Source organism: Cherax quadricarinatus, chromosome 27, assembly GCF_038502225.1.
Source record: "Cherax quadricarinatus isolate ZL_2023a chromosome 27, ASM3850222v1, whole genome shotgun sequence".
Taxonomy (NCBI): domain Eukaryota; kingdom Metazoa; phylum Arthropoda; class Malacostraca; order Decapoda; family Parastacidae; genus Cherax; species Cherax quadricarinatus.
Window position 1 is genome coordinate 26,956,018 of NC_091318.1, and position 14,659 is coordinate 26,970,676.

Sequence of the window (14,659 nt, forward strand, 5' to 3'; positions counted from 1 at the left end):
ATGAGTGACACTACACACAGCATAGGATAACAGATCAAGCGTCCACAGCATTAGAGTAATGCTGCACAGTTTAGAAATCTTGTGGAGATACCCCGTGTACCACGTAAACACGGGATAATAACTGAGGACCTTCACAGATGGTTTCAGCAGGCAAAGGTGAGAGTCTGGAAGATTTTTATACGTTCATGCTTTAGTGAACACGAGTCGCAGAATCCAGCCTCAACGCTTATTATGTGTGTGTGTGTGTGTGTGTGTGTGTGCACTCACCTAGTTGAGGTTGCAGGGGTTGAGTCCAAGCTCCTGGCCCCGCCTCTTCACTGGTCGCTACTAGGTCACTTTCCCTGAACCATGAGCTTTATCGTACCTCTGCTTAAAGCTATGTATGGATCCTGTCTCCACTACATCGCTTCCCAAACTATTCCACTTCCTGACTACTCTGTGGCTGAAGAAATACTTCCTAACATCCCTGTCATTCATCTGTGTCTTCAACTTCCAACTGTGTCCCCTTGTTGCTGTGTCCAATCTCTGGAACATCCTGTCTTTGTCCACCGTGTGTGTGTGTGTGTGTGTGTGTGTGTGTGTGTGTGTGTGTGTACATACACTGAGTGGCCACTTTATTAGCACTAGGCAGGGTCCACCTTTGCCCCGAGAACAGCCAAAATTCTTGGTGTCATGGATTCAACAAGGTGCTGAAAACATTCCTAAGAGATCCATTTCCATGTTGACATGACAGCATCACGCAGCTGCTACAGATCTATCGGCTGCACATTCTGCTGCAAATCTCCCGTTCCACTACATCTCAAAGGTTTACGCCAAATTCTCTACCATCTGCATGTAGCAACAGAAATCGTGATTCGTCAGACCAGGCGACGTTTTTCCAATCTTCAACTGCCCAGTTTTGGTGAGCCAGTTTCCACTATTGCTTCAGTTTCTTGTCTTTAGATGACAGGGGTGGATTCCGGTGTGGTGGTCTGCTGCTGTAACCCATCCACTTCAACGTTCGACGTGTTGTGCATTCAGAGAGGCTCTTCTGTATGCCCTTTTGTAACACGTAGGTATTTGAGTTATTGGCACCTTCCTGTCAGCCAGAACCAGTCTGGCCATTTTCCTCTGACCTTTCCCATTAACAAGGCGTTTTCGTCCACAGAACAGCCGTTATTCTGTTCTTCATATGATTTTCTGTAAACTCTAGAGACTGTTGCGCATAAAAATCCCAGGATATTAACAGTTTCTGAAATACTCGAGCCCCATCTGGCACCAACAATCACATTTCTTCCTCGTTCTGATGTTCAGTTTGAACAACAACTGAACCTCTTAATCATATCTTCAAGCTTTTAGGCACTGAGGTGTTGCCATGTGACTGGCCGTTTAGATATTTGAATTAACGAGGTGTACAGGTGTAAATAAAAAAAGACACAGGTGTAGCTAATAAACAGACCACTGAGTGCGCGCGCGCGCACACACTCTTCACACACACACACACACACATTAGGTACACACACACACACACACACACACACACACACATACACACATATATATATATATATATATATATATATATATATGGGAGGGAGGGAGGGAGGGAGGAAGGTAGGAAGGTAGGGAGGGAGGGAGGGAGGGAGGGAGGGAGGGAGGGAGGGAGGGAGGGAGGAAGGAAGGAAGGCAGGAAGGTAGGAAGGAAGGTAGGAAGGTAGGAAGGAAGGTTGTTATTTACCCAGCGCGGGAAGCAGGGTCATTCAGTGTTGGCCACAACACCAACACTCCTCGCTATCCCTGTAACAAAATGCGCTTTATTTCATTTGGAATCGCTAAAACTGTAGAGGCTATACAGCGCTGGGAAACAAGAGGTAATCAGGTTTGATCCAAGGGGAGGGATAGCGCTAATTCCTTGGACCAAGAGACCTTTATCGGCATCAAGAAACCTACCTATCCTTCCCTTCAAATTTAGCAGCGTACTACAGAACAAAAAAAAAAATTACATAAAATAGGTATATCCGCAATGTGCTGCTACTCAATTTTTAATTGAATCGTAAAATTGTTACGCTTGGTCTCAGGCCTAAAGACAGACCATAGGCCTATATGGTTTACAATATCGACAAGTAGATGAACAAGACACATGTGACACTGGTTGGCGAAACGTCTTTCCAGTAAAAATACTTCCAGTGTTGCATATGTGTCTTACACCATACGCGGGATGCTGCGACTGTCAGATTTTTTTTTTTTTTGCGAAGTAAGGAAGGTGTGGTAGGGGAGCGACGGAGCACTGGAGGGAGGAAGAAAGTCGATGTGTACTGACGAAGCTAAGCTGCTGGAAGACTTGAAGCATGGCCAGCTTGTTGATGTGTTCGCCAGTCTTTTACGAGTCCCGGGACAGGTACTATAAGATTCAACAGAAGTTTGTACCCCGAGGGAGCTATCTTTCTGAGCAGTGCCACTCATTCTTCGAGGTAACATAACTCTACTTCCATGACAACAGCGCATTATACCCTCTACAGCTGACACGCCATTGACCCTATCAACTCTCTGGGTTCTTACATTATACAAGTTTCACTACATCTATGGTATCCCTACAGACAGGTATCAATACTTTACAAATCACTACTAAGTAATTGCAGCAAATAAATCACATTTTTGTTAAACGTTACCGACGTTAGTTAAAACGTGTTTACACTGGTCATTCCTGTCTGTGGTATTAAAAGTATACTGTAGTGATCTGCTACACTCTAAGATACAGTGCTGAGTGTGTGTTTATCCTTTCCACACACTTTTAAATAGTCTTTCCACTCTTCCAGTTGCTACATCAACCTGCCAATTATACAGACCTAAACCAATCCTGGCCACCACTGTCTCTACTCTTCTATTTCCACCTTTCTTACGATAAACCAATGTTTCATCTAATAAAACCTTTTTATAATCAGACTGACTACTTTCTTAACACAACTGCCTACACTCATCCCGCAAGATTTGTACTATCTTTGTAAATTTTTCACAATGTTCCCCACCAGACCTATATTTCTGGAACTGTATCTTCATCCTATGATCCTAATATACACCAACTCATCAACTCTCTCATAACATGATAGTCGAACAAATTTTACCTATATTTTTGTCATTTTATTCACAGGAAAGTCTGGTCTCAGGCCGGGCTGCCACAAGGTAACTCTCGGAAAGAGCGACATGTACGGTATAGGAAATATGTACCTAGGTGAAGATCAAGTGTTGTGGGTGGCACATAGGGATGGGGGGAATCACATTCCAGTAATAAAAGCTGAATCGGAAGAACAAAATTCTGCTCTTATAACTGCATTTGGGTAATCTCACGTGCACTCTCAAACAAACATTTTCAAGACTCGGACAGCTCAGTCGCTAGCGCACTCAGCTCACACACTGAGATCCGGAGTTCGAACATTACGACGTGTTTCCATAAGACACCTGTTGTCCATGTACACCTATCAGTATAAAATGGGTACCTGGGTGTTAATCAACTGGTGTGGGTCGCATCCTGGGACAAAACTGACATAGTTTGCCCGAAATGCTCTGTATAACAAGTGACTTTCTATACAGTAGTATGTCATTGACGTCAGCTAGGCCTGTATACCTTGTACATGTACTTGTAGAAATAAAGATTATTATTATTATTATTATTATTATTATTATTATTATTATTATTATTATTATTATTATTATTATTATTATAACATGACTTCAAACGAACCATGGAACGGCTGGAGATTGAACTCATGGTGAATAAGTCGTAAAACTCCAGGACACTTTCAAGTGAGCTTCGCACTCATCCGATCTCCCGAAGCACACAAACTAAATAACGTAAAAAGTGCTCTTCGTCACACACCTACGAGTATGGCACCAGTTTGGTGCCCACACAGCAAAACACATAAACACGCTAGAGAAAATACATAAGTTCAACACCAAGCTGGCAACGTCGTTAAGGAACCAGAGTTAAGAAAGAAAGAAAGATGGTATGAATATGATTTCATGACTCGGGAAGAACAGTAAGAGAAGACATGACCACATAAAAAGTATTCAGGGGTAGAGATATCGTAGATAAAGGAAGGCGCTTTACCAAACGAGAGATCAGGATGATGGAACACAGATGGCAGCTGATGAACCAGGATGATGGAACACAGATGGCAGCTGATGAACCAGGATGATGGAACACAGATGGCAGCTGAGAAACTAGGATGATGAAACACAGATGGCAGCTGAGGAACCAGGATGATGGAACACAGATGGGAGCTGAGGAACCAGGATGACGGAACACAGATGGGAGCTGAGGAACCAGGATGATGGAACACAGATGGCAGCTGAGGAACCAGGATGATGGAACACAGATGGGAGATGAGGAACCAGGATGATGGCATAAAGATGGCAGCTGAGGAACCAGGATGATGGAACACGGATGGAAGCTGAGGAACGAGGATGCTGGAACACAGATGGCAGCTGAGGAACCAGGATGATGGAGCACAGAACGGAGATGAGGAACCAGGATTATGGAACACAGAAGGCAGCTGAGGAACCAGGATGTTGGAACACAGATGGGAGATGAGGAACCAGGATGATGGAACACAGATGGAAGCTGAGGAACTAGGATGATGGAACACAGATGGGAGCTGAGGAACCAGGATGATGGAACACACATGGGAGCTGAGGAACTAGGACGATGGAACACAGGTGGGAGCAGAGGAACCAGGTTGATGGAAAACAGTTGGCAGCTGAGGAACCAGGATGATGGAACACAGATGGCAGCTGAGGAACCAGGATGATGGAACACACATGGGAGTTGAGGAACTAGGATGATGGAACACAGATGGGAGCTGAGGAACCAGGATGATGGAACACAGATGGTAGCTGAGGAACTAGGATGAGGGAACACAGATGGTAGCTGAGGAACTAGGATGAGGGAACACAGATGGTAGCTGAGGAACCAGGATGATGGAGCACAGATGGTAGCTGAGAAACCAGGATGATGGAACACAGAGGGTAGCTGAGGAACCAGAATGATGGAACACAGATGGTTGCTGAGGAACCAGGATGATGGAACACAGATGGGAGCTGAGGAACGAGGATGATGGAATACAGATGGGAGCTCAGGAACCAGGATGATGGAACACACATGGGAGCTGAGGAACTAGGACGATGGAACACAGATGGGAGCTCAGGAACCAGGATGATGGAACACACATGAGAGCAGAGGAACTAGGATGATGGAACACAGATGGGAGCTGAGGAACAGGATGATGGAACACAGATGGGAACTGAGGAATCTGGATGATGGAACACAGATGGCAGCTGAGGAACCAAGATGTTGGAACACAGATGGGAGCTGAGGAAACAGGATGATGGAACACAGATGGGAGCTGAGGAACCAGGATGATGGCACACAGATGGCAGCTGAGGAACCAGGATGATGGAACACAGATGTCAGTTGAGGAACCAGGATGATGGAACACAGATGGTAGCTGAGGAACCAGGATGATTGAACACAGATGGGAGCTGAGGAACCAGGATGATGGAACACAGATGGCAGCTGAGGAACCAAGATGATGGAACACAGATGGCAGCTGAGGAACCTGGATGGAACACAGATGGCAGCTGAGGAACCAGGATGATGGAACACAGATGGCAGCTGAGGAACCAGGATGATGGAACACAGATGGCAGCTGAGGAACCAAGATGGAACACAGATGGCAATTGAGGAACCAGGATGATGGAACACAGATGGGAGCTGAGGAACCAGGATGATGGAACACAGATGGCAGCTGAGGAACCAGGATGATGGAACACAGATGGGAGTTGAGGAACCAGGATGATGGAACACAGATGGCAGCTAAGGAACCAGGATGATGGAACACAGATGGGAGCTGAGGAACGATGATAGAAAACAGATGGCAGCTGAGGAACCAGGATGATGGAACACAGATGGCAGTTGAGGAACCAGGATGATGGAACCCAGATGGCAGCTGAGGAACCAGGATGATGGAACACAGATGGGAGCTGAGGAACGATGATAGAAAACAGATGGCAGATGAGGAACCAGGATGATGGAACACAGATGGCAGTTGAGGAACCAGGATGATGGAACACAGATGGCAGCTGAGGAACTAGGATGATGGAACACAGATGGGAGTTGAGGAACCAGGATGATGGAACACAGATGGCAGCTAAGGAACTAGGATGATGGAACACAGATGGGAGCTGAGGAACGATGATAGAAAACAAATGGCAGCTGAGGAACCAGGATGATGGAACACAGATGGCAGTTGAGGAACCAGGATGATGGAACACAGATGGCAGCTGAGGAACCAGGATGATTGAACACAGATGGGAGCTGAGGAACGATGATAGAAAACAGATGGCAGATGAGGAACCAGGATGATGGAACACAGATGGCAGTTGAGGAACCAGGATGATGGAACACAGATGGCAGCTGAGGAACTAGGATGATGGAACACAGATGGGAGTTGAGGAACCAGGATGATGGAACACAGATGGCAGCTAAGGAACCAGGATGATGGAACACAGATGGGAGCTGAGGAACGATGATAGAAAACAGATGGCAGCTGAGGAACCAGGATGATGGAACACAGATGACAGTTGAGGAACCAGGATGATGGAACACAGATGGCAGCTGAGGAACCAGGATGATGGAACACAGATGGGAGCTGAGGAAGGATGATAGAAAACAGATGGCAGCTGAGGAACCAGGATGATGGAACACAGATGGCAGTTGAGGAACCAGGATGATGGAACACAGTTGGCAGCTGAGGAAGAAGGATGATAGAACACAGATGGTAGCTGAGGAACCAGGATGATGGAACACAGATGACAGCTGAGGAACCAGGATGATGGAACACAGATGCCAGCTGAGGAACCAGGATGATGGAACACAGATGGTAGCTGAGGAACCAGGATGATGGAACACGGATGGCAGCTGAGGAAGAAGGATGATGGAACACAGATGGTAGCTGAGGAACCAGGATGATGGAACACAGATGGCAGCTGAGGAACCAGGATGATGGAACACAGATGGGAGCTGAGGAACGAGGATGATGGAACACAGATGGCAGCTGAGGGACCAGGATGATGGCACACAGATGGGAGCTGAGGAACCAGGATGATGGAACACAGATGGCAGCTGAGGAACCAGGATGATGGAACACAGATGGGAGCTGAGGAACCAGGATGACGGAACACAGATGGCAGCTGAGGAACCAGGATGATGGAACACAGATGGGAGCTGAGGAACGAGGATGATGGAACACAGATGGCAGCTGAGGGACCAGGATGATGGCACACAGATGGGAGCTGAGGAACCAGGATGATGGAACACAGATGGCAGCTGAGGAACCAGGATGATGGAACACAGATGGGAGCTGAGGAACCAGGATGATGGAACACAGATGGCAGCTGAGGAACCAGGATGATGGAACACAGATGGCAGCTGAGGAACTAGGATGATGGAACACAGATGGCAGCTGAGGAACCAGGATGATGGCACACAGATGGCAGCTGAGGTGCCAGGATGATGGAACACAGATGCCAGCTGAGGAACCAGGATGATGGAACACAGATGCCAGCTGAGGAACCAGGATGATGGAACACAGATGGCAGCTGAGGAACCAGAATGATGGAACACAGATGGAAGCTGAGGAACTAGGATGATGGAACACAGATGGGAGCTGAGGAACCAGGATGATGGAACACAGATGGCAGCTGAGGAATCAGGATGATGGAACACAGATGGGAGCTGAGGAACCAGGATGATGGAACACAGATGGCAGCTGAGAAACCAGGATGATGGAACACAGATGGTAGCTGAGGAACCAGGATGATGGAACACAGATGGCAGCTGAGGAACCAGGATGATGGAACACAGATGGCAGCTGAGGAACCAGGATGATGGAACACAGATGGCAGCTGAGGAACCAGGATGATGGAACACAGATGGCAGCTGAGGAACGAGGAAGCTGAACTCCTGACTGAGACATTTTAAGCATCATTTTCTCAGTACTGCGGCTGTAAGCATGTGAAATGAGCTGAACAAAAGTAAAACAAAATCCACTTCACTGATTTCAAAACAAAAGCGCGCGCGCGCGCGCGCGAGAGAGAGAGAGAGAGAGAGAGAGAGAGAGAGAATGACTTTATCCACGACAAAAGAGTCGCAAGAGCTGGAGCTCAGCTACTAACACCAGCATCACTGTAGTAATGAAGGTGCATGTCGGTGCCATCATAGTTAATGTTCTCCCAAGCATCAGACCCAAACATTATTGTCCTTTCATCCCACAGTCAGAGCCATCATCCTCGTCCCCCGCTACCCAGGACCGCCCTTCCTCCCCTCTCCCCCTCTCCTTTCTTCTTTCATCAAGTCCCCATCTCTCCAGCCTACATCCTTCCCATCTCCAAGTCAGCATCCTTCTCCCAAAATCATCCTTCTCATCCTGCCCAGTCCAGCATCTCCTCTCCCTCTCTCAAATGAAAGTTATTTTATCGCTTGAAAATTGCTATTTACATTTTATTCTGTACAACATTAGGTACGTTCTTATTCCAATGATAGAGCTGAGCCAGTTATGGACTTAAAAGTGTGTTTCAATAAATAAATCCTGGAATTAAACAGTATTTGTACCAGTAAATCTTGGAATCAAATCGTATTTGTAGCCAGTAAATCCTGGTATTGCTGAACGTGGTGGTATTACTGGGGTGTTACCAACCTGCCAGCGGGTGTTATCGAGCAGGTGTTTCCCCGCTGCGATGGCTACACTGGCTTTGGCCGTAGCAGAACTGGCCTTGGCTGCACTCTGGCCACTGGACTTGGCCTCCGTGGAGGACTTGTGGCCCAGCTTGGTGAACATGGGCATTGTGGACGGCAGAAGTGGACAGAGCTGTGAGTTAGTGAAGCCACCGGCCACGGGAGGCCTGGCGTGGACGCCTCGCCTGACACGGAAACACGACACGTTATGACACACCACGACTAGAAGCACACATCCACCCCCGTCGCTGCAGCATGCAACACTGACCCAAGTGCAGCGAGCCACTCGGCATCTCACTCCAGCACCCACCCACAGGACCCCCCGCCAGCCAATCACCGCCCAGTATCGATTCCCAGGAATATCAGGATCGGCCGCTGATTGGCTGAGAGGCCGGCACGTCAGGCTCTCCAAAAGAACATGGGAACTGCGCTAACTCCGCCCACCGCTTGCTTTGTTTATTGATCACACGCGGACCCCAGATGTCAGCACAACGTTTTTGCAAGACCTACCACCTCGCAAAATATACAATTAAAAAACAAATCTGCCAACCCCAAAGCCCCGGATAAATTCAGGAACAAGACGAGAGGAACATGAGACGCTTGTTGCTGAAGGAAATGCGTGTTTACAATAAAAGAAAAATCTTCAACTTGGCTGCTGTCAACTTTTCTGCCTACACAAATACATGCTTGAACCCCCCCATACTACCCTCATTACTACGCTATTCTAATGACCAACTGGCAATGCTCCAGCATCCTGAGACAACATATACATGACGGGGAGGGGAACAGAGGGAAAGAGAGAGGCGAGGAGGAGAGGGGGATACGAGAGGATAAATCACATGTATTTATGTTTTTTAAGGCTTCTCAGGCACTCAGGAAGGGATTAAGCGTTTTGGCACTTCCGCGAGGGTCGGCGACCAGGGCCAAGATGATGGCTGGCACGACCTTACGCCCGTCCATTCATTCCTTCATTCATTCATGAGAGTATCGTGAGCGAGAAAGGATGAGTCAGGTGAAGTCGAAGTAGTAGTAGTATAAGTCGTAGTCGTGGTGGTGGCGGTGGTAGTAGTAGTAATAGTAGTAGTAGTAGTAGTAGTAGTAGTAGTAGTAGTAGTAGTAGTGGTAGTGGTGGTGGTAGTGGTGGTAGTAGTGGTGGTAGTAGTGGTGGTAGTAGTGGTGGTAGTAGTAGTTGTAGTAGTAGTGGTAGTAGTACTAGTGGTACTAGTAGTGGTGGTGGTAGTAGTATCACCATAAGATTTTCCAGTCCCCTCTACCTCAATGCACGCAAAACGAATAGTAGAGATAGTAGTATGAGTTGGTAAAGCAGTTAAATGTCAAAGTTGAAGATATGAAGGCAATCAGACGAGGCCTTCACATAGAAACCATGCCAGTGTCTTCACTAAAACACTGCGAGGTAGAGACTACTAGGAGACTACCACTAGAGCAGTGTCGAGGAACGTGCACCACAGTGCCGAGGAACGTGCACCCCAGTGCAGAGGAACGTGCACCACAGTGCAGAGGAACGTGCGCCACAGTGCCGAGGAACGTGCACTGCTCCTCCACAAGTTTTGATCTTGTTTCACCACGGCTAGTAAAGGTTCGTAAGACATGCTCTCCGGTATATCAACATAATGTTATTTGGTAAACCTTATGGAGAATAACGTGGACCAGTTTGGGAGGGAGTGTAAAGGAAGAAAGTTGAAAATGAACATAGATAAGATTAAGGTGATGAGGGTATTAAATGAGTTAGGTAAAGAAAAATTGGATATCGCATTGGAGGGAGGGAGTATAGAAGTGAATGTGTTCAGATATTTGGGAGTAGATTTATCAGCAGATGGGTTTATGAAGGACGAGGTTAACCATAGAGCTGATGGTGCATTGAGGTACATGTGGAGACAAAAAGCTTTATCCATGGAGGCAAAGAAGGGAACGTACGAGAGTATAGTGATACCAACACTCTTACATGGGTGTGAAGCATGGGTTGTAAATGCTGCAGCAAGGAGGAGGCTGGAGGCAGTGGAGATGGCGTGTCTAAGGCGTTCCCTGTGATCGGATCTACTTGGACCTCCTCTTTTCTGCAACACCGCAAGCTCCTGATGTGTTGATTGCAATACGAAAGGCCTAGAGCTAACATTCTACTTCTCCCGTGGTGGTTTTGCATCTTGTATATATATATATATATATATATATATATATATATATATATATATATATATATATATATATATATATATATATATATATATATATATATATATAATATATATATATATGTATGTCGTTCCGAAAAGGTAAAACTGATCAATTAGGAAGAACTCATTTAAAATTAAGTTCTTTCTAAAATTTTCTCTTATACGTTTAAATATATACTTTTTTTCATTTATGTTAATGTAAAAATTAATAATTTTGTACCAAAAGAACATAAGAAAACTTACCTAACCTTATTATAACAAGAGCAATTTAATTTAGCCTAATTCAACTAAACATATTTTTGATAAGTTAACAATAATTTAATAATAAACAAACACAATGAAATATTTTTCTTGTTAGGTTCAGAATGATTTTTGAGAAATTATTGCATACACAAATTTTTGCTTGCCTTATTCGGCAAGAAGAGCGATGCTATATAAGCCAAAATCTAAAGTTTTACCTATTCGGCACGACACTCACACACACACACACACATAATAAGGAATCTTTCAGGACTCTGTACACTGTGTACGTTAGGCCTATATTGGAGTATGCAGCACCAGTTTGGAACCCACACCTAGCCAAGCATGTAAGGAAACTAGAGAAAGTGTAAAGGTTTGCAACAAGACTTGTCCCGGAGCTAAGGGGTATGTCCTACACAGCAACAAGGGGTCACAGTTGGAAGCTGAAGACACAGATGAATCACAGGGATGTTAGGAAGTATTTCTTCAGTCACAGAGTTGTAAGGAAGTGGAATAGTCTGGGAAGCGATGCAGTGGAGGCAGGGTCCATACATAGCTTTAAGAAGAGGCATGATAAAGGTCATGGAGCAGAGTGACCTAGTAGCGACTAGTGAAGAGGAGGGGCCAGGAGCTATGACTCGACCTCTGCAACCATATATATATATATATATATATATATATATATATATATATATATATATATATATATATTGTAGGTTGTAGGTTGGTAGACAGCAACCACCCAGGGAGGTACTACCGTCCTGCCAAGTGAGTGTAAAACAGAAGCCTGTAATTGTTTTACACGATGGTAGGATTGCTGGTGTCTTTTTTTTTTTCTGTCTCATGAACATGCAATGTTTCAGGTACGTCTTGCTACTTCTACTTACACTTAGGTCACACTACACATACATGCACAAGCATATAGTATATACATACCCCTCTGGGTTTTCTTCTATTTTCTTACTAGTTCTTGTTCTTGTTTATTTCCTCTTATCTCCATGGGGAAGTGGAACAGAATTCTTCCTCCGTAAGCCATGCGTGTTGTAAGAGGCGACTAAAATGCCAGGAGCAAGGGGCTAGTAACCCCTTCTGTATATATTAGTAAGTGTAAAAGAAGAAACTTTCGTTTTTCCTTTTGGGCCACCCTGCCTCGGTGGGATACTGCTGGTGTGTTGAAAGAAAGAAGACACACACACACACACACACACACACACACACACACACACACACACACACACACACACACACACACACACACACACACACACATACAGAATGATGTAGTTGTATAAATATTCACTTATCTTTTTCTCTTTTTCTTCTGCCCTCACTAGTGTCTTCTTCCATTACTGTAACTTTTTGTCTGTTGGCCTGTTAGCGATTTCCATTCATAATACTCTTAGTTCGCAAGAGCTTCCCTTGCACTCTTTACTGTCTTTTCTTTTCACCTTTTTCCTATCTTCTTCACTCTATCCATCCTCTCTTCATTCACTTCTCCTTCTCTTCTTTCACTCTTCTCACTTCATTACTCTCCCCTCCTCTAACCCGTCATTCTTCTCTCTTCCACAATTTTCCTATCTTCATTCTTTTCCTCTCTCCACTCTCCCCTCTAGTCTTTTCCTCTCCCTCCTCTCTTATTCACTCTCCCCTTCCTGTCATCCTTTATTCCTCTTCATTAATTGCCCCTGCATCTCCTCCCTTTCCAATCTCCGCCAGAGACCACCAACCCATAAAATCAGCAGTAAACGAGCACTTGTCCCGTACAAGGCGGGGGTTAGGAGAGGCGGCGCCCCCATGCTGCCAATACCCACCCTAACGACCTGGCTAACAAGGTGATTAATACCTCAAGAGTGATTGTTACGACTTACTCCATCCTCTCTCTCTCTCTTTCTCTCTCTCTCTCTCTCTGTCCATACACATGACATGACTAAACAATACAGCCCCATCTCTCTTTTTAAGTAGAAACCTGTAAAATGTTCTCTTCCTCTTTCCTCCCTCCCTCTCCCCCAGCACAGTGTGTCTCCTCTGTGCATCTACCTCTCCCACCTTCTCTCCCCACCTGGCAGGCTTCCTTGCCATCCTATTATCAGCATTAATAATAGTGCTGCTGCCTCCATGTTCTCCTTCACGACACCACATTTACAAGACTCCCACCCCCACCTTCCCTCCCACCACCCCCACTTTCCTTCCCACCACCCCCACCTTCCTTCCCACCTTCCCTCCCACCACCCCCACCTTCCTTCCCACCTTCCCTCTCACCACTCCCACCTTCCTTCCCACCACCCCACCTTCCCTCCCACCACCCCCACCTTCCCTCACACCATCCCCCACATACCTTCCCACCACCCCAACCTTCCCTCCCACCACCCCCACCTTCCTTCCCACCTTCCACTACCCCCACTTTCCTTCCCACCTTCCCACACACCACCCCACCTTCCTTTCCACCACCCCTACCTTCCCTCCCACAACCCCCACCTTCCCTCCCACCACCCCCACCTTCTTTCCCACCCTCCCTCACACCACTCCCACCTTCCTTCCCAGATTCCCTCCCACCATCCCCACCTTCCCTCATACCACCCCCATCTTCCTTCCCACCTTCCCTCACACCACCCCCACCTTCCTTCCCATCTTCCCTCACACCACCCCACCTTCCTTCCCATTTTCCCTCACACCACCCCCATCTTCCTTCCCATCTTCCCTCACACCACCCCCACCTTCCTTCCCACCTTCCCTCACACCACCCCCACCTTCCTTCCCACCTTCCCTCACATCACCCCCACCTTCCTTCCCACCATCCCTCACACCACCCCCACCTTCCTACCTCATCATCTCTGCCTTCTCACTATTTCCTCAATCGTTGACAAAATAGTGAGACCCACACCAACACACACCAGTAAAGAGGCGGGGCCAGGAGCTATGAATAAACCCCTGCAACCAGATACAGGCGAGTACACTCACACACACACACACACACACACACACACACACACACACACACGATAAAAGTAGGTATATTATACAGGTTCAACTTACCACAGACTGCGATATCCTATCCTTCCTAACGAAAGGTCATTAAGCTGAAACAAACCGGGATCGATGGTAATTAGCGAATGACGCCGTAATTACGTGAAAAAGTGCCAGGTATCAGCACAGGTGAGCAGACTGGGCAAAGGGGGAAGGGGTAATGAGAGGGGAAAGATTGTCAGAGGCACGGGGGGATGGAGGAGGTGGGGAAGATACAAAGAAACACGGTGGGCGGGATTTATGTATCGTCTTACATATGGTATACCATACTGACAGCTTAGTAAGACACTAGTAATCTTTACTAATGAAACGTTGCGTCTGCGCTGCAGGCTTCATCAGTCGGCCACAGAGATGAGCTACACTCCAGAAGACAGCATTAGCCTTGTTGCAAGACAAAGTGCATAAAGTGCAGAGGTAGATTGATGTAATCAGTGCC

General features: G+C 46.5%; 1 protein-coding gene across 2 annotated transcripts in view; it reads right to left on the minus strand.

The window, feature by feature from the left end:
• Positions 1 to 14,659, minus strand: part of LOC128706040 (ubiquitin-conjugating enzyme E2 W-like) — a 119,708-nt gene that overhangs the window by 42,669 nt on the left and 62,380 nt on the right. The window contains exon 1 of one of the 2 annotated variants that reach the window (XM_070089152.1): positions 8,730 to 9,178. The exons of the other annotated variant lie outside the window; for it this stretch is intronic. Within the exon in view, the coding sequence (XP_069945253.1) occupies positions 8,730 to 8,876 (147 nt within the window). The 5' untranslated portion in view covers positions 8,877 to 9,178. Of the gene's footprint in view, positions 1 to 8,729; positions 9,179 to 14,659 lie in introns of those variants that run through there. 2 annotated transcript variants of the gene reach the window in all.